This window comes from Anser cygnoides, chromosome 6 (genome assembly GCF_040182565.1).
Source record: "Anser cygnoides isolate HZ-2024a breed goose chromosome 6, Taihu_goose_T2T_genome, whole genome shotgun sequence".
NCBI classification, from domain to species: Eukaryota; Metazoa; Chordata; class Aves; order Anseriformes; family Anatidae; genus Anser; species Anser cygnoides.
The window spans coordinates 29785695-29813624 of NC_089878.1; the positions used below are offsets into that span (position 1 = coordinate 29785695).

General features: G+C 39.5%; 1 protein-coding gene across 3 annotated transcripts in view; it reads left to right on the top strand.

Moving 5' to 3' along the window:
- The window catches only part of CNTNAP5 (contactin associated protein family member 5), a 285697-nt gene that overhangs the window by 196486 nt on the left and 61281 nt on the right, over positions 1–27930 (top strand). For all 3 annotated transcript variants that reach the window (XM_048050395.2, XM_048050396.2, XM_013178329.3), the window contains one exon: positions 5768–5968. In XM_048050395.2, coding sequence (XP_047906352.2) covers positions 5768–5968 — 201 coding nt within the window. The remainder of the gene's footprint in view (positions 1–5767; positions 5969–27930) is intronic.

Genomic DNA, 27930 nt, shown 5'->3' on the forward strand with positions numbered 1-27930 from the left:
GGATTTAAGGGTTGGCAGCTCTCCTGGGTGTAGACATCCCTGGGGAACATGCACCTGCAGGTACAGTCTGCCAGCACTGTCACAGAGTGGGCTGCACGCAGGGCTGGGAGACGGGAACTGCCCCAGAATAGTTTCCATGGAAATGCATCGCGGTGCTTGTGCACTGGCTGGAAGCAGCTGACTTGGAAACGAGGAGGAAACTGATGAGCATGAAACAAGCTGCAAAAGCACACGTTTCTGGGTCAGCCAGCAGAAAAGAAAATGGGAGATAGGAAAAAAAAAATGATGGGTGGATTTCCTAGCAGACTACTCCTTGGAGTTAGTGAATTACAGCTTTTTGCTTTAAGAAATTGTCTTTTCGTATTCTTCAAGGGGTATAGTAGAGTGGTTGGGCTAAACTGTCACTGCAGCTTAAAACAATGCAGTGTCAAAGGAGGAGAGTCTGTCTTTTGTGTAGTTACTCCTGTAATTATAGGTACAGCTTTCAGGACAATATTTGGTATTCAATGTAGAGCGCCATGAAACAAATGCATCGTATGAGCTCTCAGAGCAATTTCTCTCTCTCTCATGTAGCATTTACCGTATGTTTGGCTTGTTGGCAATTTAATCAGTCTGAATAATCTTGTTTGGTGACAAACCTCCTAAATCACAAAGGAGTGATGCAGTTTGTATGGGTGAAATGTGCTCCACAGAGATATTTCAAGTTGAAGAATAAAAACGAGAATTAGACAATACAGAACTCATTGAAAGCCAGTTTTCCAGCTGCTCTAATTTCCCACAATTTAATTTGTGTGCCGTCAAAAGCAACTTGGAGGCTTCCAGCAAGATGACAGAACTATGGGTGAGACTAAGCAGAGGGTCTGAAATGTGCTGAATGCATTGCAGTCCCACGCTGTAAAAACATCTCCTAGGACCGAATACAGGCAGCGTAATATCCTGGTAAATTGGTCCATTAAATAAAACTGCAAAGTCATAAAGCTGTAGCATTACCCTGAAATTAAAGCATTGTCACCTTTGAATTACGGAACAATTTAACAAGCATTTAGGAAATCTGCTTTTCAAGGCTGCATTTAACTATTCCAGGTTACACAGTAGAAGGTGTGGCTGCACTCTCCTACTGGGTTTTGAATGACTTTCAGCTTGTATGTGGTTCAGAATTTTACCAAGCTGAGAAAGTAATAAAATAATAAGGTGGAATAATAGAAAGTAAAAATAAACAGTGACCTTTGCCTGGAGAACAGCTTTTTCATTCTCATTGTAAATTCACAAGTGCAGGGAGAGCTCATTAAGCTGAGTAAACGAAGAAAAAAACATGTAATATGGACAAACAGGAAAAGATAATGATAACCTCTTTGTTGAAATAAAGAAAAGAGAGCCTTATCTACTTGGATTAGCAGCTTCCAGACATTGAAATGGCTAGAAGGAGCTAGTGACACTCAATTTGGTTTGCATCCATGTCACTTTCTAAAAATATAATGAAAACGAAAGCAAAAAAAAAAGTAAAGATTTAAAAAAAAAAAACACAACCACACACACAAAAAAACAATCCTCATAGAGTGAAATAGGAATGTTGTTTGGAGACCAATTTTCAAATGGCACAGGCATAATCTTTGCAGAGGTCTGCAAATCATGGAGGTAAGTTGCAGACAGCTTTTAGACCTCTTTCTAACTGAAGTGATCTGTGTGCATATACAGATTGCAGCTACCTGACTTGCGTGGGTCCTGAAGCATGCCTGAAATGCAAGCTCTCAGATAATTGTCTGTAGGCTTCGGAGTACACAGTGACTGTAGCTGTAGGAGGAGAATTCCTTACCCTCCTTATGAGGCAGACAACTCTGTCATGGCAGCAGCCTTGCAGATATGAGATATTCATATCAGCCTTGTAGGTATTTGCAGATATGAGTTTGAGAAAATAGAATGGTCTTTTCCCATATGCTGCCAGGTGTGACGTGGAGAAAATGGTACCGGACTAAAGCCTGAGAATTGACCTAAGTGGTGAGGGTCTTCAGAAGAAAGGTTGCCTTCTGATCTTTGGAAGCAGGTGAACGTGGTCTTGCTGTTGTCTTGAAATGGTTCAAGAATTTACTGCCCTCCAGTGCTTTGTTGTTCCTTTCTCAGTTGGCTGAGATGCAGCAGGGAGCAGTGCTGGCTCTCCCACTCGATCCCAAAACACACTAAAGTGTAAATAATTTTCAGGCTCATTTGCTGCATTTAAACCAATAAGTGGCCTTTTGAAAGAAGAAATTCTCTGTTTTTACTGTGATGTGAATGCAAATCCTTATTCTTCTAGCAGGTTGTGTGTGACTCTGTGTACGTTAACTAGTCCCTCTACATCTCTCATCCCCCTTTGTAAGATGGAAGTACTTTTTCTTTCCCTGGGAAGTGGGAGGAAGCATGTCTGAGGTAGCTGAATGCATCCCTCTTCCTTTCCCTCCTCTAACATTGCTGTCAACAGATCTTTTGTCAAACATCTGTGGTGTGTTGGGTCACCCCTCCAGTATGAAGGCTTTCTTTCAGACTCTCAAGTTTTTTAAGCCTCTTTCATTGCCTTTTGGGTGGTTAAAAACAGGAGGAAAAAAAAAAAAGAAAAAGTAGTGGAAGATGTAATTTTGTGTGTTCTTTCTACACCAAGTGTATGCAGGCAAGATAAATTAACTTTTGAATGGAGGTAGCTTTTACTGTCCAAGATGTGTGCTTACTGGTGGTTGTGACTTTCTTTTAACTAGACCAGTGAGCCAAATATATATATTTTTTGAGAAGTTGTGCTGTTAGTTACCTATAGCTCAAACGCAGAGCATACAGGGAACCTTTGAAGTGACCAGCAAAACACAGACCTAACCTACAAAACTAATAAATATAATAAATCAGGCATGTGTAGGTTAGGAAACATCTGAAATAAAACTGTGACATTTTTCCTTTCTGCTACTACTTTTTATTCCTCTCTGTTCTGATTTACATCCTAAATCACAATTACATTCAGTAGACAGAAGTTTGATTTGTTTTCCCTTTCCCCTCACAAACTAGAGGATGGAGAATCTGTAGTGAGAATCTGTAGTTTACTTCTTATTTCGACAAGATCCTGTGGAGAAAAGCAGTCTTTGAAAGTCAAAGTTCAGACTGCAGGGGCACAGCTGAGTGCAGTTGTAATGACAACAATACCATTGGAAATAAATGAACAATCACAGAGGCAGATAAGAGAGAGACTGGTCGCACTGTCTGTTTGATATGCTTGTCAATGAGTGGTTGTCCGTTACAGTGCTTTGTCCAGCCTCATTTCAAACATGCTAATTGATTATATTTCCAACACTGCTTGAGAAGACTGTTTCATGCTTTGATACTTTTTAGAGTCCCCCCCTTCCCCCCCCCCCTTTTTTTTTTTCCTAAATAGTCCTTTATTGCTTGTAAATTATCAGATCATTATGCTTTTGGCTTTTCAGGTAACCACACAACACCTTTTCTGGTGTACAAGTAAAAAGTCTGGAAAACATGGCAGTGTTAACCACGTTGTAACTCTAGTGTTATAGGCTGTCGTACTTCCTGAGCAGCAATATAGCCGCTAGTATGAGCATTGATTTTATTACAGTTCCTCAAAAGTGTGTTACTGATGTTCAGTGGAAGAATTTAAGACTGCCCACCTGGAATTTCCAGAAAACAGTTCATTCCATTCTCTTGTATTTACATCTTTCCTGTAATATCATCAATTTAGCGTTCGTTGTCTTTCAATGGTAATATAGGTTTTTCAGTGAAGGCAGGGCTTAAACTTCCATCAGCTTCAGTGAGAGGAAGTGAGTTCACCCTCATCTGTTTCTGAAAAATCCTCTCTGTTCATGTCAATCCTTGCAGGAAAACAAAAAAACAAAACAAACAACAACAACAAAAAAACACAGACTGGGTGATAAGAATCACTACTTCTGGATGTATGAGGTGTGTTATGAAGTCATTGAATTATATTGTGGTGGAAGCAATATACTGTGCAGGACTGTGTAAGGTTTTATATTGTGCTACAGCATTGACTGTTTACAAGCACTGAAGCAAGTTTTAGAAGCAATAAATTTGCAATATTTCTCGTGATTTTAATCTAACTTTTATGTGTCGCACATTGCACCCGTGTTTCATTGAGCTCCAACTCAAAGGATCTATAAGCAGCATCCTGAACTCAGTAAGAATCACAGAATTATAGATCTATAAGAAAACTGCTTCTGTTCATGGTCCCAGAAATGATGAGAGTTGTGAGTAATCTATGGGTTGCTGGGTGTAAACTGTCCTTACAGTTTCTGAAGTTCAAGATTATGCTGTAAATTACTCAGAGAGTGGTTTCTCTCTAACTTGGACCAGACGTGTTTATATGGTTTCCAGATGTTTGTTGTTACTTGCCTGTCATCTGAATGCCTCCATAATGACAATCCATTAACTTATGTGTCTTTGCAAAGATGGTCCATTTAGGGTTTATACATGCCTAATAGAGTTCTATCGAAGTCATCTGTGGGATATTTGTAGCTCAAGGGAAAAATAGGTCAACTGCAACTCATTACAGTGGCCACAAAGCTGCTGGGCTCTGTGCCAGCGTATCCGGGAGTAACTGTAAAGCTAGTGCTGTGCAAGAATTCAGCCTAGGTTATCTGGGAGTAAAAACATCTGAATATTTCAATGCACAATTTTTAAGATCAAATTTCCTTTCCTTTATTTTTGCCTTGTCAGTATCTTGTATCATCCCTGGGTGAGCATGGTCTTTGATAAAAGAGGAATTTAGTGGATGTGTCTCTAAATAACATCATGGAGCATGTGCTGGGCTCAGTCCTGTGAATCTTTGTTAAAGAGTTTGCCTTTTACTCTGGGTCAGCTCAGCAGATTGGTCATTCAGGCTGTCCTTGTTATCTTGTCCCTTGCTATCTCACCAGAACCTGCTGGGAAATAGCCTCCCTGCTAAGCTAATTGTTTCTAATTGTGATGTTCTCCTTATCATGCCAACCTCAATGCTGGTTGTGAGCTTGGTTGTTGCAGTGCAGATTGTGCATAAGCCTAGATTCTGCTGTGACCTGAGCAATTCTTTGCTTTGCCAGCAAATGCAATGAAAGAAATGAGAATGGGGTCCACAGCATGGAAAAGCATCAAAATGTACAGTTAGCTACAGATGCTGAGTCATATGTTCTATACTATCAGCCAAGTGAGGCATTGCTCAGTTTATGTGCAGAAAAATCTGGGAGTTGAGTAGAATGAGCGCTCTGACTTGTAACTGGGCAGTAAGAACACGTTTGCAGTTGTAGCTTTCTGCCAAGAATTTTGTTTGTGGTGAGTTTGTGAGCTTATCAGCTGCAGTTCATATTTGTTGTTGTAACAGTGGGCTGTGCTCTCAGGTCAGGCTGTGTTTGCAGAAGATGAAAGTTACCGTCCTGATCCATATTATTAAGTCTTTTCTCTCAGGACCAAAGACAGCTGAAATGCATCTAATTTTCTCCAGATGCTGGCAACGAAAGATGTGGAAGATCTCCCAAAGTTCCTGGGAAGCTTTTAATTTCTCTCTGGCACAGCAGGCTGTAGAATTTGCTGAAGCTGGTTTAGGGAGAAAGTTCTGTGGGATGTGTCGACCTGCAGGTCCTCATCACAGAGTCGTCATTTCAGAACCCAGGGTCTGTCTGATCCTGTCTCTAATACAGTAAAGCGTTAGACTTGGGTTGATTTTTGTTCCCTGCTTGTTGGAAGTGTTTTTTTGCTGTTAACTTCCCACTCAATCCTCTTTTTTTTTTGTTTTTGTTTGTTTGTTTAACAGAAGATAAGATCTGGACTGCAGTGCAGCACAACAACACAGAGCTAACTAGAGTCCAAGGAGCTGGTCCGGAGAAGCCGTACACCATGTCCTTTAACTACAACAGTAGCATGGAGCAGCTTGAAGCTGTGATAAACAGTGCAGAGTACTGCGAACAGGAGGCAGCCTACCACTGCAAAAAGTCACGTCTCCTGAACACCCCAAGTAAGTACCATGATCCCAAATCTTTCCTTGTTAACTGCTATTGATTATATAGCAGGTGCAGGCTGCACTTGCAACTAAGGAGAAAGAAAACTGCACGTATACTAGCAATACAGGATAGAGTGAAAAGCCTTTGACTGTCTTGGATCCCACTGTGCAGTGGCTACCCTCTGACATGAGATGGACAGAGCTCTGCAGGGGAGTTTCCACTGCATAAGTTCATGAGTACAAAGGGTCTGAAAGCTTCTGCAATGGAAAGTACTAGTTGGAAAGCAGTAAAGATGTGTTTAGCTGATGGTAAATGGCTCTTTTCATTCATTTACAGTTTTAACTCTGTATTAAAAAGAGAAAGCATAAGAGTCCAGACTCAAAATGTTTCTGAGTAGGAAGGGTGTATCCTCTTCCAAATCTGACAGTCCTGAATATAATGTTTAAAGTGCTTGGTAGAACAGTTTCTGGGGCAAAAGTAATTTTAAACTCTTGCTAAAAGGATCAAGTTTTTTGCTTTGACTTAATGTGGCAGCAACAACAAAGCAGAGAGGGTCTGATTAGTTTGTGTCTCTTTGTGGTAGCAAAACTCCAGTGGCTACTCAGGGCACTTCTACTCAGCCCTTTCCTGGGGTCAGGATTTTGCATTTGGTTATTCAGAGAAGAGGAATGCCATTAAGGGCATGTTTCTGGATGTCTCCACAGTTTCATCTGGTTACTTGTAATGTCTGTATGGTCCTGGTGATTCTCTGATTAATAGGAACTCTAAAATTTGTTAGTAGGTTAGAAGAAATCCCATGGAAATCCTTAAGGGGAGCTTGCAGTAGGAGTTTCTGTTGTGTTAAAAAATACCCAATGACTGGTTCCAGCAAAGCTACTATAGCACTGAATGTTTATGGATCCAGTGATCAGATTCCTTACAGACAGTTTATTTTTATAAGCTGTGGGTTACGCCTTTTGTCAGCAGCAGAATTACTAGCCAAGAACTGCTTGTATTGCTAAAGATTTTTAAAAGAATGAAATATTACTATTAGCACCCAGGGTAGAGCAGGAAGAGGAAACAAAAAACAGGCGCTGCTCAAGAAAGGAGGGAAGTATGTCTTATCAATACTTTCAGTGTCATTGTCTGCTGTATCCCACACCACTCTTGACACGTTATGAAAATTTAATCACCACAGTGATTAATTCTGAAATAATTTTTTAAGGATGAAGGCCACAGTATTAGAGCAGGTCTGCACATATTTACTTTTATGCATTTCTGTGAGATATTTGTTTGGTCATGCACACAAAGAAAGAAACACTCTAATTGTATGCTGGAGGTACATCTTAATGGTACCTCTGTAAAGCTAGGGATGCTTCTTAGAGATCCAGACCCACTTCTTCAGAAGATAAAGTAACAGTATTTGCTAGATTGACTATCGCATGTAACTATCCTTCTTCAGGGCTACAGCTGTTTACCAACTGGCAGACATACTAAGACAGTTCCTAATAGGTAGCTCCTTCACCATTTGTCTAGGAAAATAGGTATGACACCAATTCCTCGAGGGAAAGGGCATAGGGGTGGTGCCCAGCAGCCTGGTTTGCTCTCTTGCAGTTGCTGCAGTGCTGCTGTGGTCCTGACAGTTGACCATGTGAGACTCATAACTTTTTAACACAGCTCCAGCTGATAAATCAGAAAAAAATACAATCAAGCATTCTGCATGTGGCAGACTCTCATTTTTAGCTCTCTCTCTTCCTCCTTTTGTATGCTTTTTAATTACACTTTCAATTTTTCATCCTGAACTTTCTCAGTAGCCTGAGGCTGTAAGTTTGGCTAGACTTGGAACATACTCAAAAATAAATTGTCTGAGCTCCTGAAATTACAAGGTTTGGGGAATATACTTGTTCTTAGCTGAGTATTCAATATTTTTAAATAGTAGAAAGGAATATTCTCCCCAAAAGCATTAAATATCATTTTGTTAATTGATATTCATCTTGAAGTGAACTGCTGCTATATTGTAGAAAAACCTAGAGACTCAGTGGTGCTGAGCACCATGCATATTTTGAAGAGTCCTAAGATTTAAAGAATTGCCATTCCTAAACTTGAAGGTGAGATCTGTGTGTGATTAACTTCAGGGCATTTTCCTGGGCTCACTGCAGAATATTCTCAATTTTGTTATTTATGCCCAGGAGTAATTGTAGTGAGTTTGATATGGGGGTCAGAGCAACAGAATGGAAATCAAACTCTTTGGGTTGGTTTCTTGATTTGGCCCAGGCTTCTGGATGCCTGAAGCAAGGGTATCATGTTTAATTGTGGTTAATGAACCACATTTTAGATATTCCTTCAGAAGTGGGTATGTAAATGCATGTGTTGACAACAGTGCCACATTCATAGGCCAGTAGGAAGCATCATGTCACATAATCCCTTCTGCTGAATATCACCACTTACCTCTGGACCAAGCCCAGCAGTGAGCGTTTGATGGAAAGACATCTTCCAGGGGTATATCTGATCTTGACAGAACTATAAAAGTTCCCCTTCAAGCAAGGGATCTAATTCATTTCTGAGCTTTGTCTAGTGTGTGGGGTTGTTGGGTCTTTTTTTTTTTTTTCTTTCCTTCAAGGAGAAGGAACCTGTGATTAGGATATCTCAGTTAGTAGCACCAAAACCCTAAATCCTTGTCTTCAGGATCTAAACACTATCATGTTTCACAGAGAAGCAATAAAGAGATTTCTCTTTCCTTTTTCTTCCTTGACTTCACTCTCCAACAAAGGTGCATGCTGTTACATAGTAACTTCAGCTTTCACAGCTTTGATGTGGGGAAAAGATGGAAAAAATAATGTGCCTAGGCAAAGGAGCAAGCGTTGCTTTCTGGGCTGCCTCAGAGAGAAAAACCAAGGGAGACTCCCAGGCTTGCACAAAAATTGTTCCAATTTATATCATGGAATTTGTCTTTCTCCTTCTTACTACCTCTTGCCCTGAAGGCATAGGCACCTCCTCAGTGGGTGTAATTCAGTGTAGTCTCCCCATTGAGTTACTTGAATTTACATCTGCAATGTGTCAGACATGCAATCTGGCAGTTGGCAAAGAAGTTTACTCATCTCCACCTCCTGCTGTCTGGAACAGCCTTATCAGTTCTCACTGTCATACTATGGCTTAGCTGCAAACATGTCTTTGAAAACTAAAATTAAATTGCCCTGAACTGCATTTTTGTACATCTCTGCTATCAGCTGGATTTTCAGGAGTTTTGTGAATGTTGGAATAGATGTCTGTTCATCAAAGTAATATCTGGTTTTCACGATGCTGGCAAATGAAACTTTTAATCTATGACCAGTAATTGCAAATCTCTTGTGACTTCTTTGTGCCTGTTGGAAAGACACCTACATAACAAGAACAAGTATGACAGTTGGCATTAATTAGGAAAGTAGTCTGCACTCTTAGCAAGAGACTGCAGACTTTACCACTGCCTCATCCTTAGAAGCACAGACCATCTGATGAGGACCAAGACAAGCTAGTAGGAGTGGAGTGGTGAGGGCAGGAAGATTGGGCTTGTAATTTGAAGAGAAATTTAGGTCCCTAAGGCTCTGATTTCCTTTCCTTGGGGAGCATCTCAGCAAATAACCTAAGGCAAGTGTACATGTACAAGGAGAGGTGCATGTGTGCACATGCACATTTTATTACATTCTTAATAGACAAGATGTTTCAAGGTGTGAAAACAACCGAACAAATTCTCTCACCTCTGACTGAATTTACTCAGGTTGCAAGAAGCACTGGGTTCATAGCAAGTGCACTCAAAGGCTTAACGTTTGGAAAGCCACCTCACATACACCATATCAAGGACAATACAGTGATGGCTGTATCGGTGGCAGGATAGCTTGCTTTACAATACTTGGCTGACAGTCTGTCAAGTTCATAGCACATTTATGTAGGCAGAGACTGAGAAAAGATCAGTCTTAGAGCAAAATCAAAGAAATAGGAATGTCTTTTTTTTCTTCTGCCTTTTTTTTTCTCTCTCCAGTAGAATTACCACACCATGTAGCTTCAAGTTTTGATTTCAAATGTCCATCCTAAACTACACCTCTTTTCCCTGAACTTCTTCCGTGTCCCTGTTAAGACCTGTGAAATCCCGATATCGTAGGACTTGCTCACTGGATTTCTGCTTCCTTTTCTCCCCTCTGCCTTCCAGTTTAGACCTGTTATCTCAGCACTGAGGTGTACCATGCTGTGACCCCCTCATGCCTGGCATAGCTGTTCTCCCTTGCCTCTGTCCCACTGCATTTGTGTTTTGTTCCTCTCTTACTGCCTGGAAAACATGGCAGCAAGAAGAGTGTCCTAAGTTCTCTGAGTTGAGATTTCAGTTTAGACGTGGTTCTTGTTGTTAGGATAGTTCAGTGGTGCTTCCTTTTTGCCCTGTACTGTTGTTAGAGCTTTTTGTCTATACAGGCTTTCTTTTTAGTTCCAGGTGAGATCTGATGTCAGAGCCTAAGATACTAAGTAATATCCTGCAGGGTCAGACTGCTGGTGCTTTTAAACCAGTGTCTTGCCTCCAACAGCAGCAGCTGGACAGTTGCAGCTTAGGTAGAGTACACAAGTCTGGACATTTTCAGTATGTTGCTCAACATGTTCCCATCACCCAGAATTGCACTATCAAGTGTATTAGAGCTTATACCATTCCCTACTCCTTTTAGCATCTGCTGTGGTTCAGGTGTCCATAACTTTGTCTAATCCCTTTATGAACCTGATTGTATTTTCTGCCAATGAAGCCTACTAGGAAAGCAAGTTCTGGAAGTTCCCTAAGTGTACAAAACTACCATGTAGTACAAATCGTACAAAAGACTATGTTTTAAACCAAGGTCTTACTTGCTTCACTTGAATTCTGCTATTGCATGATGCAGTGAATCAGTCCTGCACTCACCCACTGCTTTTATAGTCCTTTTAGTTGCCCTTCTCTGGACCTTCATTAGGTCCAGTATTTTTTTTCCACCAGAATTGACCCACAGTGTTTGAGCTGTGGCTGCAACAAGATTTTATGTAGTGAGCATACTATTTCCTAGAACAGTATCTTTGTGGAGAAAGGAGTGTGAAACCTGGGTTCTGATGAATTTTTTTTTTACATAAATGTACCATGAGGTGATATAAAATGACCCATAACAAGCAGTAATTTACTGTTGGGTTTTTGTTCACTGTTATTTTATGCCTTTCAAATATAACTTCCATTCTATCATTCCAGGCACTTTAAATTGTTATTGCATTACCAGGAGATGATTTGTCACTGTACATAACAGTGTAGAACAAGGCAGTCCGCCCTCAAGAAGTGGTTCATATTAAAGAGAATGGTGGATAGGTGGCAGGTGTAGATTGTATGGTGTAATTATTCCTGGGTAATTAGGATCCTCTTCTTGATAATGACTGACTTGCCATCTGTATTTCCACCACCACACCTTGTCTCTCCCCTCCAAAGTGGCAGTGCTGACAGCTTCTCACAACACACTTTAGATAAACTGTGCTATATTTAGAGACTTTGAATAAAGTTCACCATAGTAATGTAACATGGGTTCTTGTCAGCCCTCATACTTGTATGGATGGCTTTAGAGGCCATTTTGAAAGATGCTATATTATTAGGAGTATGTAGCTGATTAAAATGCAGACGGCCTAATAAGAATAAAAAAATCTGCTGCATGTGGAAGGTAACTTGGCATCCAACATTCATGCACCTGTAAGTAATGGAAATATTATCCCAATTTCTGACCCTCTACCTCCCTCCCTATACACAAGCCCTCCTGACAGTGGGTAAATTGTGCTATAGCTGCCAAGGAAGGAATAGCACCTACTAGGATTACTTCTTCTCTATTTCCATTGTGCTTCTCTGAGATTGCAATGCAGTTAACAGGCCAAGCAATGAGAAAGACATGGGAAACAAATTCATCAATCCAAATTGAATAGATCTACTGTGTTCTACTGACATGGAAAGTACCTCTTCCAATGTCCATGAAGCTTGTACCAGGGATATTAATGAAGTCACATAGATCAAGTAAATAAAGTGTAAACCTAGACAACAGATTTTGAGCTTGAAATCTGGGAATTATTGTGTGATCTGTTACTGGCAGTGCTGTAAGGAAGTCAGTGTTGCAAACTGATGTTGTCAAGACATATTTGCTTAATCTCTGTAATCTATTAGGATGGGACTTTTGTTCCCGAAAAACCTCCAGTTTGGAGTAAAGTTGATGGTGTCTTTTGCTCAACCTGTGAAACATATGGGCTGATACAATTCCTTATAGCTTAGTAATGGAGAAACCTTGAGTTCAGGGAATTCTGCAGTCAAAATAAGATTTTGAAAATTGATCATTTTATGAGCTACACAAGTATACCAGAACAAAACAAATTCTGATGATACCTCATATTTGACAGACACAGTCATGTAAGCTCTTCTATAAACAAAATTTGAAGAAGGAAAGAAATATACCATTTTTTCAGACTGTCCCAGTCTGCATTCCCTAATTAGAACCAGTGATAGTCTTTTTTAATTTGCAGGACTCAGCATATTATTAACAATAAATAAATAATGGCAATTAGAAATAAACAGCTAATCCATTGCTTGTTATAATAATGGGTCATTAGCTATGACAGCAACCTGTCCACCATTCAAGAAAGAAAGCAGTACTGCTGCCTGAGTAGAAAAGTGTGCCTTCTTCCTCATTAGAGCCACAGCAGGGAGTGTGTTCTCATCACACTTGCATTTGTCTGCTTCATTCAGCTGTCCTACTTTGAGCATCTTGGGCTCCATTAAACTCAAAATGCCTTACTGACATTTAACTAATTTCCCCTTCAAATTTGGCCCAGTGTAGGTGGGATTGTGGTGACATTTTCCAATTCTGGAGCATGGAAGATGTAAATCATAGCAGTGGAAGTGTTCTCAGTTGCCATGATGCCACATGAGTAAAGAAATAATTTGCATTTCTATTCATGTTATCTCTGAGGATAGCAAGGCATTGTGTGTTGTAATCTCTCAGTTTTGTGGGTGTTTGGGGTTCATTTCAATCCTGTTCTAGTTCTGGGGAAAAAAAGTGCGTGCAAAGCAAGGCACATACTGAAAATCAGATCAGATGGAGCAAGTGAATAGGACAGAGCCCACAATTGCTCTGACCTGTCCTGGAAAACGGACATGATATGAGGGTATACGCAGAATGAACAATGGCATAATTTAATTATATGGTGTCATTAGGAGAAAAGAAAATGTAAGCATACAGAAAAAGGAGTCAAGTTTTTAGTCTTTCTAGATTGGGTTAGGTTCAGAGTCGTTGCTAGTAAATCTTAAGTCCAGGAATTTTACTCCATTTACAGCATAGAGACAGCCGATAGGAAACGTATTTTCTCTTTTTGAAAGTATGAAGGAAGAAACAGAGGAAAGGAAACAATGAAGATCAGCTGAAGGCTATATTTTCTGATTACTTTGTGTTTGGTGTTCAAACAGCAAAAGAACAAGAGCCTTCCCTAAGAGTATTTAGTTCAGTATTTAGCTTTTGTGAACCATCTGACATTAAGAGCATAAAAATAGCCCTTCAAACTGTCTGTTTCTCTCTTATGAAAAACAAAACAAAACAAACAAAAAAAACAAAAACAAAAAACAAAACAAAACAAAAAAAAAACACATATATTTGAGGGAAAGCAAGCATGCAAGGAGAAAACATCTCCAGACCTTTAAGGAAAAAAGCTGTGTATTTTTTCCCCTCCCAAGAAACTTTTAAAAGCAACTGAGAATTATTTTTCTCTCCCCAGCCTAGATTGATTTGGGGGAGGAGAAGATCTGACTAAGTCTTGACAAGTAGCTAAAAGATACGGTGACCTGAAAGAAAACAACTCTTTTAAAATTTTCCTTAGAGAAGCTTTTACAATATCTGCTGGGCCAGGAAAAGTGGGAACAAAAACAGAAATGCTTTTGAGGCTGAATGTGTTCCAAGTCCCTTTGATAGGAGGAAGACTCAGATGTTAATGGGAACTGGTTTAGCCAAGAGGTGTGTTCCTGCCTGAGTTGTCCAGGACTCAAAGCAACATCAAGGGCCTTCTTCCTTTGTTATCAAGAGGAAAATTCAGAAGTCCCGGAAGAAAACTTTTTTTTTTTTTTTTAACATTAGCATTTAGAAAGGTTAACCAATTAATCTATACGCAGTCCTCTTCTAAAGGAAGATTTCTTATGTCCTTTAACAGGGAGGGGAAAAAGGCATGAGTCTACTACTGATGATGAAATCTCCTGAAATTGTTTGGCCAGTTAGTTCTATTTGAAATTACCACTTTAAAACAAATGGCCAAGTTTGTCCACAAAGGAAAAAAGAACTGTAAAACGAATGTTTCTTTCCCAGATCTACACCTCTGAAGTCTTGCAGTCCAAGCGTAAGACTCATATCGATGCCTCTTGTGCCTTTTCCTTGTGCTGCTAGTAGAAGAATGAGCACATCGTCCTTTAGTGGTATATTTGTTTTTTTTTCTAGCAACCTGATTAAGCAGACATGGTGATTCAGAGAGGAAGGCTTGATCTGTGGCATGTTATGGACCCATCAAATTACATGGGATGTAATGTTATATTTGGGTAGGTGATAATGGCGTGTTTGGTGTTCCTCTCCAGGTAGGGAGAGAAAGCTGTGAATCTGTATTGTAGCCCCAGGAATAGTCTCAAGTATCTTTCAAGAATCCAGGTTTCTTCCTTCATCTCCTGGACAGTATGTCTCATTTCTCTAGAAAAATTTATAGGGTAAGATTCCTATATAAAACTCACTAGAATCAATAGGGTTAGAGAGTACTATATTGATCCTGCTGTCTCCAAGTATTCTAGTGGTAGGAGGAAATATTCATTTGGGCTAAAATGAGGTGCAGATGCACTCATTTTCTTGTTGTGACAGATACATATATGTATGTCTCCTCCATGACATAGGAATAGGAACTTTAACAAAATGTACATCCTAAAATCGACTGAACCATTAGTCTTTCATAGATCTTTGGACACGCTGCTAGTAGTAGCTGTGCTAGATTTCTTTCAGACTGTTTCCAGTCTGCTTCAAGTCCTGCCTGTTTCTTTATCTGGAATGTTTAAATCCACGTCTCCCTTTCCCTACATATTTGGTTTGGCTAAAGAGTTTTAAATGACATGTCTAATTTAAAACATCTAATGATTCCAATATATTAACATTAATAGTGCATGAAATGTACTCCTAGTAGCTTAGTCTGCAGTCAGTAGCCATTTTCTATTCTTCTTTTTGTTCAGGCTGTGCCATTCAATGCAGTCAAAATGTTTGTAGTAGCACTCGTGGATACGAAAGAAAAGATTATAATGGTTCCTGACTGTCCTCCTCAAACTTCTGTAACTGAACCTAATTTAGGTCTGACGGGTATGTTTTACTGATGAATGCAAGCCCATGGTGGAATGTTTTCAAAAATGAAGAGAGATTTGAAAAGTAGCTCTGAAGAAAAAGTAACATCAATTACATTGTAGGTGTGTTTTAAATATGGACTTTTCGCTGATGTTTCAAATGGTCAGAACAATCCATAAAATTGTCTACATATATATATATATATAGTGTTCTCTTTTTGAGAAAGTAAGTGTTTGCATATTTGTGCAGGTAGTTTAGGAGGGAAAGAAGAATAATGGTTAACTGGAATTGAATTGACTTCTTGCGGTAGATGGCTCATTGTCAGAATTGGTACAAGACAAGTTAGTTTTGGTTATTATTTCACCCATTGAACTGAAGGCTTTTTGTACATCAGTGTTTGCTCACTTTCCATTGTGATTGTGATTTCAAACTCTGATTTTATCCAGATGAAACTATTTTGGTGTGTGTCAAAAGTTTAGGGGCTGGTTCCTGTAGGGAGATTGTCATGAATGAATGCTAACATTACAGCAGAGAGTGGATTTTAAGACAAATTGTCTTCTCTTGAAGTAGGCTCTGTTTCAGCTCCCTTTGGCTTTTTCTCTGGTTATGAAAAGCCAGTTTGGCCTGCCTGTTTGCCATTTTAACATGTATTGCCAAAATGGGGAGGGTTCTCCTGGCAATGAGCGTTTTACAGGGGCTGGTTGTGGGTCTTGTTTCCTGGAACTTCCGGCTTCAAAGCAGTGTCTGCTTACTGGGTCACTTCCTGCACAGTGCACATTTATGTTCAGGATTCAAAGAGATTCAGTGTTGCATTTTGTTTACTGCCTCTGTGAGACAGGCTAGGGCCACCAGTCAATCTGCAGAACATTAGAAGTACCTACTTAATAGAGGCAGAATTTTATTGAGTGAATAATTACATCCTATCATTGCTGAAGTAATCACCTTATCTACAACCAATGCCTCCAGAGGGAGGTATGTTCTTTCCAAAATGCCACCCTGGACAATTCATTTTACTTCTGCACAAAGCTCTAGATTCTGTCTGACCATATTGTACTACAGGTTGTCATGTTTTCAAAGGATGAAATTTATGTGCCATGAAATATGCCATTGCCAAAATTAATAGGTAAATGAACGAAGTGAAACAAGCCATTAGACTCATTGTAATATTGTAGTTGCTGGGTTGTGGCACAAAAAGCAGAAACTAATGGGTAAACATAATCGTATTATAGTGACAGGAGCTATGAGTGTATAGTACACAACTGTGGTTACACAATCGAAGGCAGTCGACCATTATGAAATATGATTTAGCAGACAGGCCAATTGCAGGTAATCTTCCTTAGAACAATACGTTCCTTGGCTAGTTTGTTTTAGCTGATGGGAAATGATAAATGGCAGCTATTTCTTTCCTCTCCTACCAGAATTTCATTTCAATTTCACTTTGATAGTTTTCATAATCCTTCTTTTATATTATCTTGGACCACTGTACTGAGATTTTTTTGTTTGCAGAAATGTTCCTGAGGCATGAACAGATTGTTCTTGAATGTTCATGCAAATAGGAATTCAGCCAAAGGTCTTCAGTGTAAACATTCACTCTACCACCTTGAAATCTTTTTGATGCCCTTGTATTTATTTCTGTTCTAAAGTAATACTTCATAATTTTAAGTGAATGCTCAAAATCTAATCAAGATAAACAATTCATAGGCTGAATGATGTTTATATAATATGATTAAAAAGCTCTGGATAGCTAACATAATCATGGCATTCTATTAATGGACAGCTGAAGAGAAGCTACAATATCAAATGATGCAACTGAAAACTACAAAGATATGCAGGATCAGTTCCACTGGATTTAGTAAGTTTATATTGATTTAGGCCAATAAGATGGTGGATTAACTCCTTAGTTATTGCATCTTTAATGAAATTGTACTTCAGTATAAAAGAAATGACGAACTGTAGAAACACTGTAAAAATTCAGGTAAGTAAAGTAGAAAAATGAACAAGTCAATCCAGAGCTTGTTAATGCAGTATTTACAATCAGAGACTAAGCACTTCAGCACTGATAGATTGAAAAAGCCAATGCTGTGTTCCTGTACTAAAACAGACAGGTATACCCTGCACAATTTAAACAGAGGGGATGGAAAAGCGCCTTTAAGCCTGTTTACTGGAGTGGTGCAATATAAATTAGAACACCATCTCTGGCCATCTCTCAGAGCCAGGAAAGAGATTGATGCAGGAGCTTCTTCAAATCACTGTGCCACTCAAGAACCTACCCAAGCAGGAGGACTTTCTCAGTGGCTGACTAAAATAGATTCAGAGCTACTTCATTCTGCTAAAGTGGTTCAAACTAGTTTGAACAGAGGAGAGAGTTGGGTGCTCAGCTGTTTAACGTTCTCTCTCAGAAGGTTTCCACTCTGCATATGTGAAAATAATCAGTTACCTTGGTCTTCACTGAGCAACATCTTTTGAAGGAATACGTACTGAGGAACGGAGTCACAGTTGTCTCTTACAGGTTCAAAGAGAAAACCAAAATGGCACATTACTAGCCTGCATTGCTAATTGCATCTTCAATGGCAGGCCAGCCCAGGGTTTCACTACACAGCAAAATAAAACTCTCTAGAAATATCTGTGCTAATTTATATGGAATCAATACATGTGTTTTAGTATACCTGTCAATAGTACATACCTGTTTTCACTGAACAGTACATGAAATTGTGTGGCTAATACCACATGGTATGTTAGGGATGTGGTTTAGTGGGTGATTATTGGTGGTAGGGAGATGGTTGGACCAGATGATCTTGGAGGTCTCTCCCAACCTTAACAATTCAATGAGTCTCTTATATTACTTGGATTCAGATTTTGACATGACATTAGATTTTACTATTTAGACACACTTTTGTTGCTTTCACCCACAGAAATAAAGTACAGCCAACCGAGCTTTCAAATACTGGTGTAGATCTTGAAATGTTAGTCCTCAAAGTCCTGCTTCCATTTATCAAGCAAATACTGTTGTACCACATTACTTAATGTGAGACATTGCTATGATGAGTGTAACCCATGACAAAACAATGAAAACTTGAATGCACTAAATGCAGAATTAGGTGACTAGTTGAGTGATAATATATCGCCTAACCTAATGAGAAGACATTACCTTTAAATAATGGACCACATCATAGATTTAATTATCCCAAGGCAAGGTAGTAGGTGCTTCATGCAGACAAGGTCAATTACCTTATCCAGAAGAGCCTGTTTGAAGTGTATTATGAATAATTCACAGACATAGAAATGAGCTTTGAAAAAGTGTCCCAGCTATAATGTGGTGAAAGCATTCAATTTCTCTCTTAATGTATTTAAGATAACACCCAAAGGACAATTATGGCTGCTTAACTGTAAGACTACTTAAGTGACAAGAAATGACAATTGTATGGTCAAATTCACGTTCATGCATTATGCAGAGGGAAGCCTTGTCATTGTGGCATATTCTTATCAGGTCACAAGAAGCTGATTTCAAACGTCATCTTGGTAGTTTTAAATGCAAAATGAAATTTATTCTAAGATTGATTCATTTATTAACCTGTCTCAATAGAGAAGAATCAGTTGCTGCTATACTAGCTTTGTTTATTAAGGGCCTTTAGTTCTTTGGCTTTCTGGTGTAAAAATGAAGGTCCAGGCAGCTTGACTAACTTGTACGATTTTGGAGAGTCTGACAAACCTGAAAGTGGAACCAGAACATTTAATTTTCCATCTTTAATCAGAAGGCCAATCTTCTGATATAAGAGCTAAATCATGCTGTTTCAAAGACAGTATTGTTCCAGTCTAGGACTATTTAGCATTAGAGTTGAAATGATGACACTAGCTATGGTAACAGAATACCTACTCACTTGACATATGGTGACCTTAGGTGTGAATTAGAAATGCAATAAACCTGAAAGTCTGGGGAATAACATGCTCTCTCAGCATATTTTGATTCCACAGGCAAAACAATAACCTTAGCTTTCTCTCTTTGACTTTGCAATAAGTGGTAACAGCCAGGGGAAATCCCTAGGGGGCTGCAGTTTTCTAAGACGCCTGGCAAGAAGATGGCTAATTCATCAGGTACCTCGGTTTAAGTGTCTAAATGTAATAGTGACATTTCATGGCCTTTGAGTTTACCTGCTTTATTTGCTTGAAAGGGAAAGTTCAGCAGAATTTTAGAGGGTGCTATAGAATTGCGTATCTAATGAGGCATACAGCCGGCCTAATCCTGTTTCCATTCAAGTCAATGTCAAGAATCCCATTTAGTTAGGAGTAGACATGGGATCCCTGGCACTTTCGAAAGGCAGTTTGAACAAAGGGGAATAAAATTTTGATGCAGTGTCCATTTATGTAACAAGCTGCTAAAATAGGTGATCAAGAAGGACATAGCCACAAATAAACGGGAAAGAAAATTTCCATTAAAGCAAACATAGTGGAAAACAGAAAGCATGATTTTGGTATTCTCACTCGATCTTTCTCAAGGACTGATTCTCCAAAAAAGTTTAAGAATTTCCTTTCCTCTTTCTTCACACAGTCATTGGCCTCCACCCCGGTGGTTTCTGGGAAGACTTCATAAAGACTAGTCTGAGCCTGAGAGACTTGCTAGTTGATGTACTTATTTGCATGCATGAATGTGAACAGATGTTTACATGGTACTGTTAAGTAGGCCAGCTGTTAGGGAGCCATTTATGTATTTTATTTAAAAGTAAAGCTATATGCTCAAGTACTTTAGTCACAATGTAGAGAGAAAAGAAACACAAATTCAGACAAATACATTTGTTCCTGTGTTTGGGGGTTGCTTCCTTCATGCACATTAGTTTTCTATATATATATGAATTTACAGCATAATAGAGCTGTATCTTAACCTGAATCTTGGGACATCTGCGCTTTATCTTGATCAGTTGCATGTGAGTGGAAGAAAATAAACAGCACAAAGTCAACGTTGCCAAATACTGAGTTGGAGGGAGGGGGGGGAAGTTGACACTTCTTTACAAGAGGTTGCATATTGCTGATTGTTTCTGCAGCCTGTTCAATAATTAGGCACACATTAGGGTAATGTTTGTCTTTGCATTTGTTCTGCTCTTCAAAGGCTAGGGGAAGCATAATCTTTAGGAGTGTGTTATAGCTGTAAATGTGTAACTTATATTTCTTAATTCCCTAATGTACATAGGTATAAAGACATGTTTAGAGAGGAGAGTTTGGAGGGAGGAGCTTGTGTACAATTTTAAAAGTAATTTGGCTCTTGAGGATTCCCATTATGTTCAATGTGAGACTAACCCTAAAATATGAATCTCATCCATGACTTTTGTATCAATTTGTACTTGTCTCAAGGGCAGTACATTCAATTAAGGAGCCTTCCTTCCTGTTGGAAGGAAAGTTGGTGATGTATGTGGTGATCCTGTGGGATTTTTTTTTCACTATCATGATCCAGCACTCGAGAAAGATTTTCCTTTCATCTTTTACCTGTGATTAAAGATCCATGGTAGAAAGTTATCTTGTACATAAAAATCTTGATTCTTATTTCATTAAGCTCATAGGTTGGCTGAATAGTTCTGATGATCGTTCTCCTGCTGTTAGATACAGAAAGCATATAGACATAGCCATCTCAGTTGTGCTGAAAATAAGATGAAATGAACACAAGATTAATTACAATTGAAAATAAGGTCTGTAACCTTGTTGAATATATATTCCATGGGAAGAAAATGGAAAAAAGTATTTGATATTCGGGCAACCCTGGCTATACGTACAGACTGGGTGACGAGGCGCTGGAGAGCAGCCCCGCAGAGAAGGATCTGGGGGTTGTGGTTGACAGCAAGTTGGATGTGAGCCAGCAGTGTGCCCTGGCAGCCAGGAGGGCCAACCGTACCCTGGGATGCATCAAGCACGGCATTGCTAGTTGGTCAAGGGAAGTGATTGTCCAGCTCGACTCTGCGCTGGTGTAGCCTCACCTCGAGTACTGCGTGCAGTTCTGGGCACCACAGTACAAAAAGGACATTAAACCGTTGAAGAGTGTCCAGAGGAGGGCGACGAAGATGGTGAAGGGCCTAGAGGGGAAGACATACGAGGAGCGGCTGAGGTCACTGGGCCTGTTCAGCCTGGAGAAGAGGCTGAGGGGGGACCTCATCGCAGTCTACAACTTCCTCGCAAGGGGGAGTGGAGTGGCAGGTGACCTATTCTCTGTAATCACCAGTGATAGGACCCGCGGGAACGGTGTTAAGCTGAGGCAGGGGAAGTTTAGGCTGGACAGCAGGAAGAGATTCTTCACCGAGACGGTGGTCACACACAGGAACAGGCTCCCCAGTGAAGTAGTCATGGCACCAAGCCTGTCTGAATTTAAGAAGCGATTGGACTGTGCACTTAGTCACATGGTCTAAACTTTTGGGCAGACCTGTGCGGTGCCAGGAGTTGGACTTGATGATCCTTATGGGTTCCTTCCAACTCGGGATATTCTATGATTCTGTGATATGCTTATTGCAGCCTCCGTGATTCTCAAGTGATGTGGCAGCTGGAGTTCTCTCAAGTCAAGGGCTCTCCAGTAGTGCCAAGAAATCAATAAATGAGGCCAGGTCATCTTCTGCTGAGTTGGGAAAAGACATCTGGCCTTCTGCAGAGGGTAGGGAGTGCTGTGTCTGAAAACTGTTAAGGTTTGTTGTTGACTCTGAAATTGGGCATGCTGCTACATTTCCCAGAGCCCTTGCAGTGCCTAGCCCTACTGCAGTGTGTGCATGTGCATGCATGTAGTGGGGGAAGAAATCTGTGTCTCCACACCATTAGGTTTGTCTTCAGCATTTGGGAAAAGGGGGAGAGGAGGAAAGAACGGGAAAGATTGAGGTGTGTAATGCAATTTTCTGCCTTTCCCGACATGTAAATGCTCCTGTGCTGGAGTAAGAGTGGGCTGAGTTGATCTCCTCGTATATGTGTTACCTAACGCAATATTGGTGGCATCCTGTGGCTAGCTCCATGGTTATTGTTATTCTACAACCTCTGCATTTCCAGTATTTACTTCAGTGGTGAAGCTACAGCTGAGTTCTTCCTTCTGCTCCAGAAGCAGAAAACTGCCTTTTGAGCTGAATATAATCCCTGTTAGTTACAGTAGAGCTACAGAGAAGTTCATACTCTATCCAATGTAGTCTGTGCGTGAATGTATATACACACCTTCTATACTCTTCAGTTTGCTGCAGTTGGATACACAGGGACTTGACATCAATTAAATAGCAAAAACTAAATAGAGAATCTATTTAAAAAATGTAAACTTATTGTTAAGAGGGTGAAGGAAAACGAGTTGAGAATTGATTAAGCTCCTCCACAGAGAAGACAGATTGTCATTTTGACCTTTAAAGCTGTTCAGGATCTATCAACAGGACCTTCTTCTGAGTATTGTATTCTATGAATTTTTTCATTTATATTCTCTTGTTTTTCTCCTTACATACTGGCTTGGAGCCAGTTCATTTCATGGTCTTGCCTATACATATGTTCTGCTACAGCTGCATTTTTCCACAATTTCGCTGCACTCCAGCTTTACTTAGGATGACAAATGATGCCCCTGTTGTTCTGACCAACAGAAGTGTAATTGCAGCCTGAAAAGGGGACGGCTGAACCAATACAGTGCTACAGTTTGAGTATATCCTTAAGTTGAAACTGACTGTATTTGTTTATTGTGGTGAAGTTTCTGATTCCTCCTCTTAAAGCATTAATTGCTGACATTAATTGTAACATTGAGGAAAACAGAATTGCTTAGCAGTTGAAAGCAGTGTCAAATCAGCAGTTATTTATTTTCCCTTTCTCTATAATGTGTTGTAACACATCAGACTATAAGCAAGTTTAATGAGTTGCAGTAATGCTTCTGGCCACTCAGAGATACTGGGATGCAGTTTGATGATTTTTAATTTTTTTTTTTTTTGATAAAGCACTTGTAGCTGGTCTTTCTCCATTGCTGTGCTAGGTATCCAGACGGGTGCTGTTAGGATCATAGGAAGAACAACTGAATGTTGTCTTTTTCTGATTAACATGTTTTGGGAGTACAAAATAAACCCAGTTCAACTGTCCCTGTGAGAGTTCAGTGGGGATGTAACAGAAGAGTAGGAGCACTCTACTTGTCCAAGCTGCCTTGTTGGCGCATAATTAGTATAAAATTTGGAAACGTACCTCTCTAAACTCTTTCTGCATGTTGGCCTCTCTCCCTCCTCTCCCCTCTCTTCTCCTCCCCTCTCCTCTGTTGTTGTTTGTTTACAATGTTTGCCTTTTAAAATACAGCATTATGTACTCTGCACAGAGACTCTTTCAGCTGTTTATTGTAAATCTAAACACACAGCTATTTTATTTTTATTTTTGTCTCTGGCTGTTACAGAAAGATGTATGGGGAACAGTACCAGATTTCTTCCTAACAAAGCTGTTTGTTTGCCTAATTAATATTACAGGTAACTTTAGATGTTCACATCTCATTTTCAAAGGATTCTTTCCAAAACAGAAGCATCATACCAGTAGTATCTCTGATAGTTACTATCAGGTTTAAGAAAATCCTCTCATTTATGTAATTAGGGATTGCAGCTTCAAAGTGATTAACAATATGTTATTACCTTTTCTAATTTATGTTCTCTTAAGAACATTTTTCTATTTTTATTCTAGTTCAGGAATTCAGCATATTTACTGATGATATTTTGTGATTTCTTTGAGATCAATCTAAGCCATGAAAGTCAGTAGTTGTTATCAGCCACTTACAGGAACCAGTTTGTGGTTGCACTACAAAAAGGCACTCTGAAAATGACATTGTCTCAATGACTTTCTGATTAGATTCACTGCGTGTAAATAGATGTTATTCTCTAACTGTCTGCCATGCTGGGAACTGAAAGACAAGGTGTGTTCTTGCTGTTTTGTGAATCAATATTACTAATAATTATTCTCTATACCCAAATCTAGTTTTTATTATTCCTATAGGCTGTCAACACAAGTATAATAGCAATAAAATTAACCTGCCTTTTGTGGAGGGTTGTCAGATAAGAAGACAGTACAATTCAGTCACTAATGACTGTGCTGGTGCAATGTTAGCAGGAGGGGAAAAAGAAAAATAATAAGGATACTTTTCTCATTAATGTTGGGAGTTAGAACTGCATATCCAGGAAGCAGTTCTGTTGAGTAAGGTAATTTCATTTTTACTTAGATACTTTTCAAACTAAAGGGAGGGAGAAGAACTGTTATTAGTATATATAGTCTCTCCCAAAGGACTAAGCAAAGATTGCTCTCCACAGCCTGTTTTCCATGTTTCTAATAAGAAATGTCCCAATTTTATCTATTTTCATCTTAGTCTATCAAATTGCATTTTTGCTGTGGCCATGATCCAGCAAACCATCCATGGATACCTGCAAGTGTTGGATTAAACCTCTTATTATTTCCACTCAACTTTATTTCGGTTGACTCGTGTCCGTAAACATTGGCCATCAGCTCTGGCTTTCAGACTACTGCTAGACCAGATTGTGGACCTGTTTTTCTGTGGAATTTCTTGATGAAGAGCTAAGGCAGATAGGCAGCTAAGAGTCCATGAGACTGGGATCTGTGCAAATCTGTGAGCTTTGCTGTACAGTTCTGCCATTGCACCCCATTGAGTGCATGAGGTGCAAAGTGCTGCAGGTAGGGTTCCTCTGTTACTCTCCATCTATGCCCTATCCCAAAAGCTTGAGCTGTTGCTATGTCTCTTTCAAGAACAAATGGATCAAATATATAATTAATTTCCCCTTTCTGCCACCTTCAAAAATAGATCCTTCAGGGCTTTATTTCAGTCTCTGCATACCTGCAGATGGTGCTTTTATCTGTATCAATGACAACCACAGAATTTGTCTAAGGAGTTCTTACAAGTTGAATCTGTTTCAGAACAGCCTGAAGTAGTGGGCTGGACTAGATGTTTAAAAGAGGTCCCATCCAGCTTCAAACAGTCTGTGCTTCTGTGAACGCTCTCATCCTCAGTGAGTGCAGGTCAGCACAGCTACCCTCTTTTCACTGGAGCCAGATCCATTTATAACAGTTGTTGCATCTGGCTGGTTTTATCCTTAGAAAATCATAGTGCATGAATGAGCTGTAAAATGTTTCTTCCTGGCAGTCTTTCCTGGGGCAGTTGCTCATAATATAATTTTTACAGTGCTATAAAAGTTGTGTCATGTCAACATTCCCATGAATAACAGATGAAAACTAAGTTTTTTCTTGGTGAAATGATTGGCTTACAGTTTGTTGCACCATCCATAGCCTTTGATGTTTCAACTATTGCCCCCTATCCACTGTGATGTATTTCTAGGCTCTGAAATTGTTTCCTCTATGAAAACTTAAATAGCGTTTCCCCTACTGCTGGAGATGGCCTTCTAGTTGGAATGGGTAAGATGGTACTGGTGAAAGAGGATGAGAATGAGCACACAGGAGCTGAATGAGCAGTGTGAGGACAACAAATGATCATCTTATTTCCATTATTTTTGCTGGCTACACCTATGGCTTAGGGAAACAAATCCATACTTCTGAGCTGGACCTGCTCTTCTGGCATAGGCAGGGTCGTGCTGGTTGCATTGTGGCTTACCCATTGCCATTATTCACTTGCAATTGAATCCAGGTCACTGACAGGGATTTGGTCCCAGCACAGAGGAAGGATGTGTAATGATGTCATGGGCCTATCTGTTAAGGCAGTACAGATTTTTTTTATCTGAATTTACTTGAATGTGTTAGGCTAATAAAGAAAATGAGATAGAAAAGTGGGATGAGGGAGAAGAAAAGACTTAAAAGCAAGAGGGACAGGATTTGGAGTGAAGCTGAGATGAAATGTGGGAGATAAATAAGGTAAAATACTTTGTTTCAGCAGCGTAGGATACCCAGTCCATCTTCAGCAAAAGCAAAACTCCTGAGGATTCAAAACTAATGTTTTCTTTTTTTTTTTTTTTTTTTTCGTATGTCCTAAAAGCTGCAATCTTCTATGCATTTTTGATTTTCGGTTGTTTTTGTTGCTGTTGGGTTTTCTTCCTCACCTGTATGCATAAGCCGTTCCCATAGTCTCTCTTGTTGGCTCAAGGCCTACTTGGATCTTTCAAGAAAAAAAGTCACTTGTCACTTTGCCAGAAATTTATTGAGAAAACAGCCCAGCCTGAGCTGGCAGAGTGTTCATAATATTTTCAGTCATCTTTGGCCTTCTGCAGAGACATACAATAGGCATAAAATTTTAATCTCGATGTAGATTCAATCTTCCCCATCATATAAAAGTATTTGGGTGTCAGATGTCTATCCCCATCTTCAGATCTCTCTCTCCAGAGGTTGATGATGATTTCGCCTTACTGAAATACAGTAAGTGTAGGATGGTAACAGCTCTGTCATTGCAACTCAGCAGTTTTGCTCATTAGGCTTCTGTCAAATTTAGAAGTAAAACTCCATTTTTATTTACCTTCTTTCTGCCCATTCTCATCTGCAAGAATATCTTAACAACTCCGGGAAGAACAGAGCACACTGTGATAACAGCTGTTCCAGAGGGAGAAGACAACAAATGCTGCTGCATGTTTTTTTTTTCTATTCTTTTTAAAGCAATTACTTCAGCCTGAGACTTTGTATGGCAGTAGTGCATCTTGGCAGCAAAGCTGAATAATGAGAAAGAAAAAGTCAGCGAAGCAGTGCCTTTTTTTGCCTTCATTCTAACCACACAAAAAAAAATAAAATAAAATTAGGGTCAGATTTTGTGACTAGGTAACATTTACCTGGGAGTGGGTCCATTGGTGTTAGCAGAACTATTTCAGTTTTTGATAGCTGCTCTGAATAAAGATTACAGGATCTGACCACAAATTGAAGTCAAATTCAGTGGAAATCTTAATAACATTGGCTAGCAGCATTGCTATTCAGTACAGAATGGCATCTGTCTTGCTACTGTTTGACCTCCTGTGGTTGCATTTGTCATCTCTGAAAATTAGGGCAGTGGTATGTGGGTGTCAGTTTAAAGAAAGAAAAAGGACAGTAAAACCTAATTTCACAGTTGGCATGGGGGAAGTTGTGGGTAAAAGGAAGTGAGTGTTAAATGGTCATTATAGCTATACAGAAAGGAGAAGAAACAAGCAGAAAACAAGTATGTGTCCATATAAAAGCACTGTAGTGTGGTACAAAAACAATTGAACAATTTGGTGGCTCAGTCAATAACATTCAAAGGAAACATGTCATAGTGTGTTGCTTTTTTTTTGGTTATTATTTTTGGCTCCATATTAAACACATTACATTTTTCCAAGACAAACTGATCTGGAGTTTGCTTTCAATTGTGATGTACCACCTGCTGCCACCTCAGAAGAAAAGTGCTGCTTCTTACCTGCTAGGGCAGAGCCATATGTCCCTCACCAGGGTCTATAAACCTATGAGCAACTTGGTTTTGCCATTGATTGTCAGCACTTGCTTCAAAGAAAGGGTAGGATGTACTGGTTAATGCAACACAGCCTGAGTTTGTACCACACTGTGATTAGTTTATTCTCCCAAAATTGTAAACTGCCATTTAAACCAATACAGAGTCATTAGCACCATAGACCTCTTTGTTGAATAAACAGACTCTAAGAATTTTTTATTTTGTATTATCCGTTCAGTATGGAATATTTCTCCACTTTATCCATAATTTTGAGCAAAATTACTAT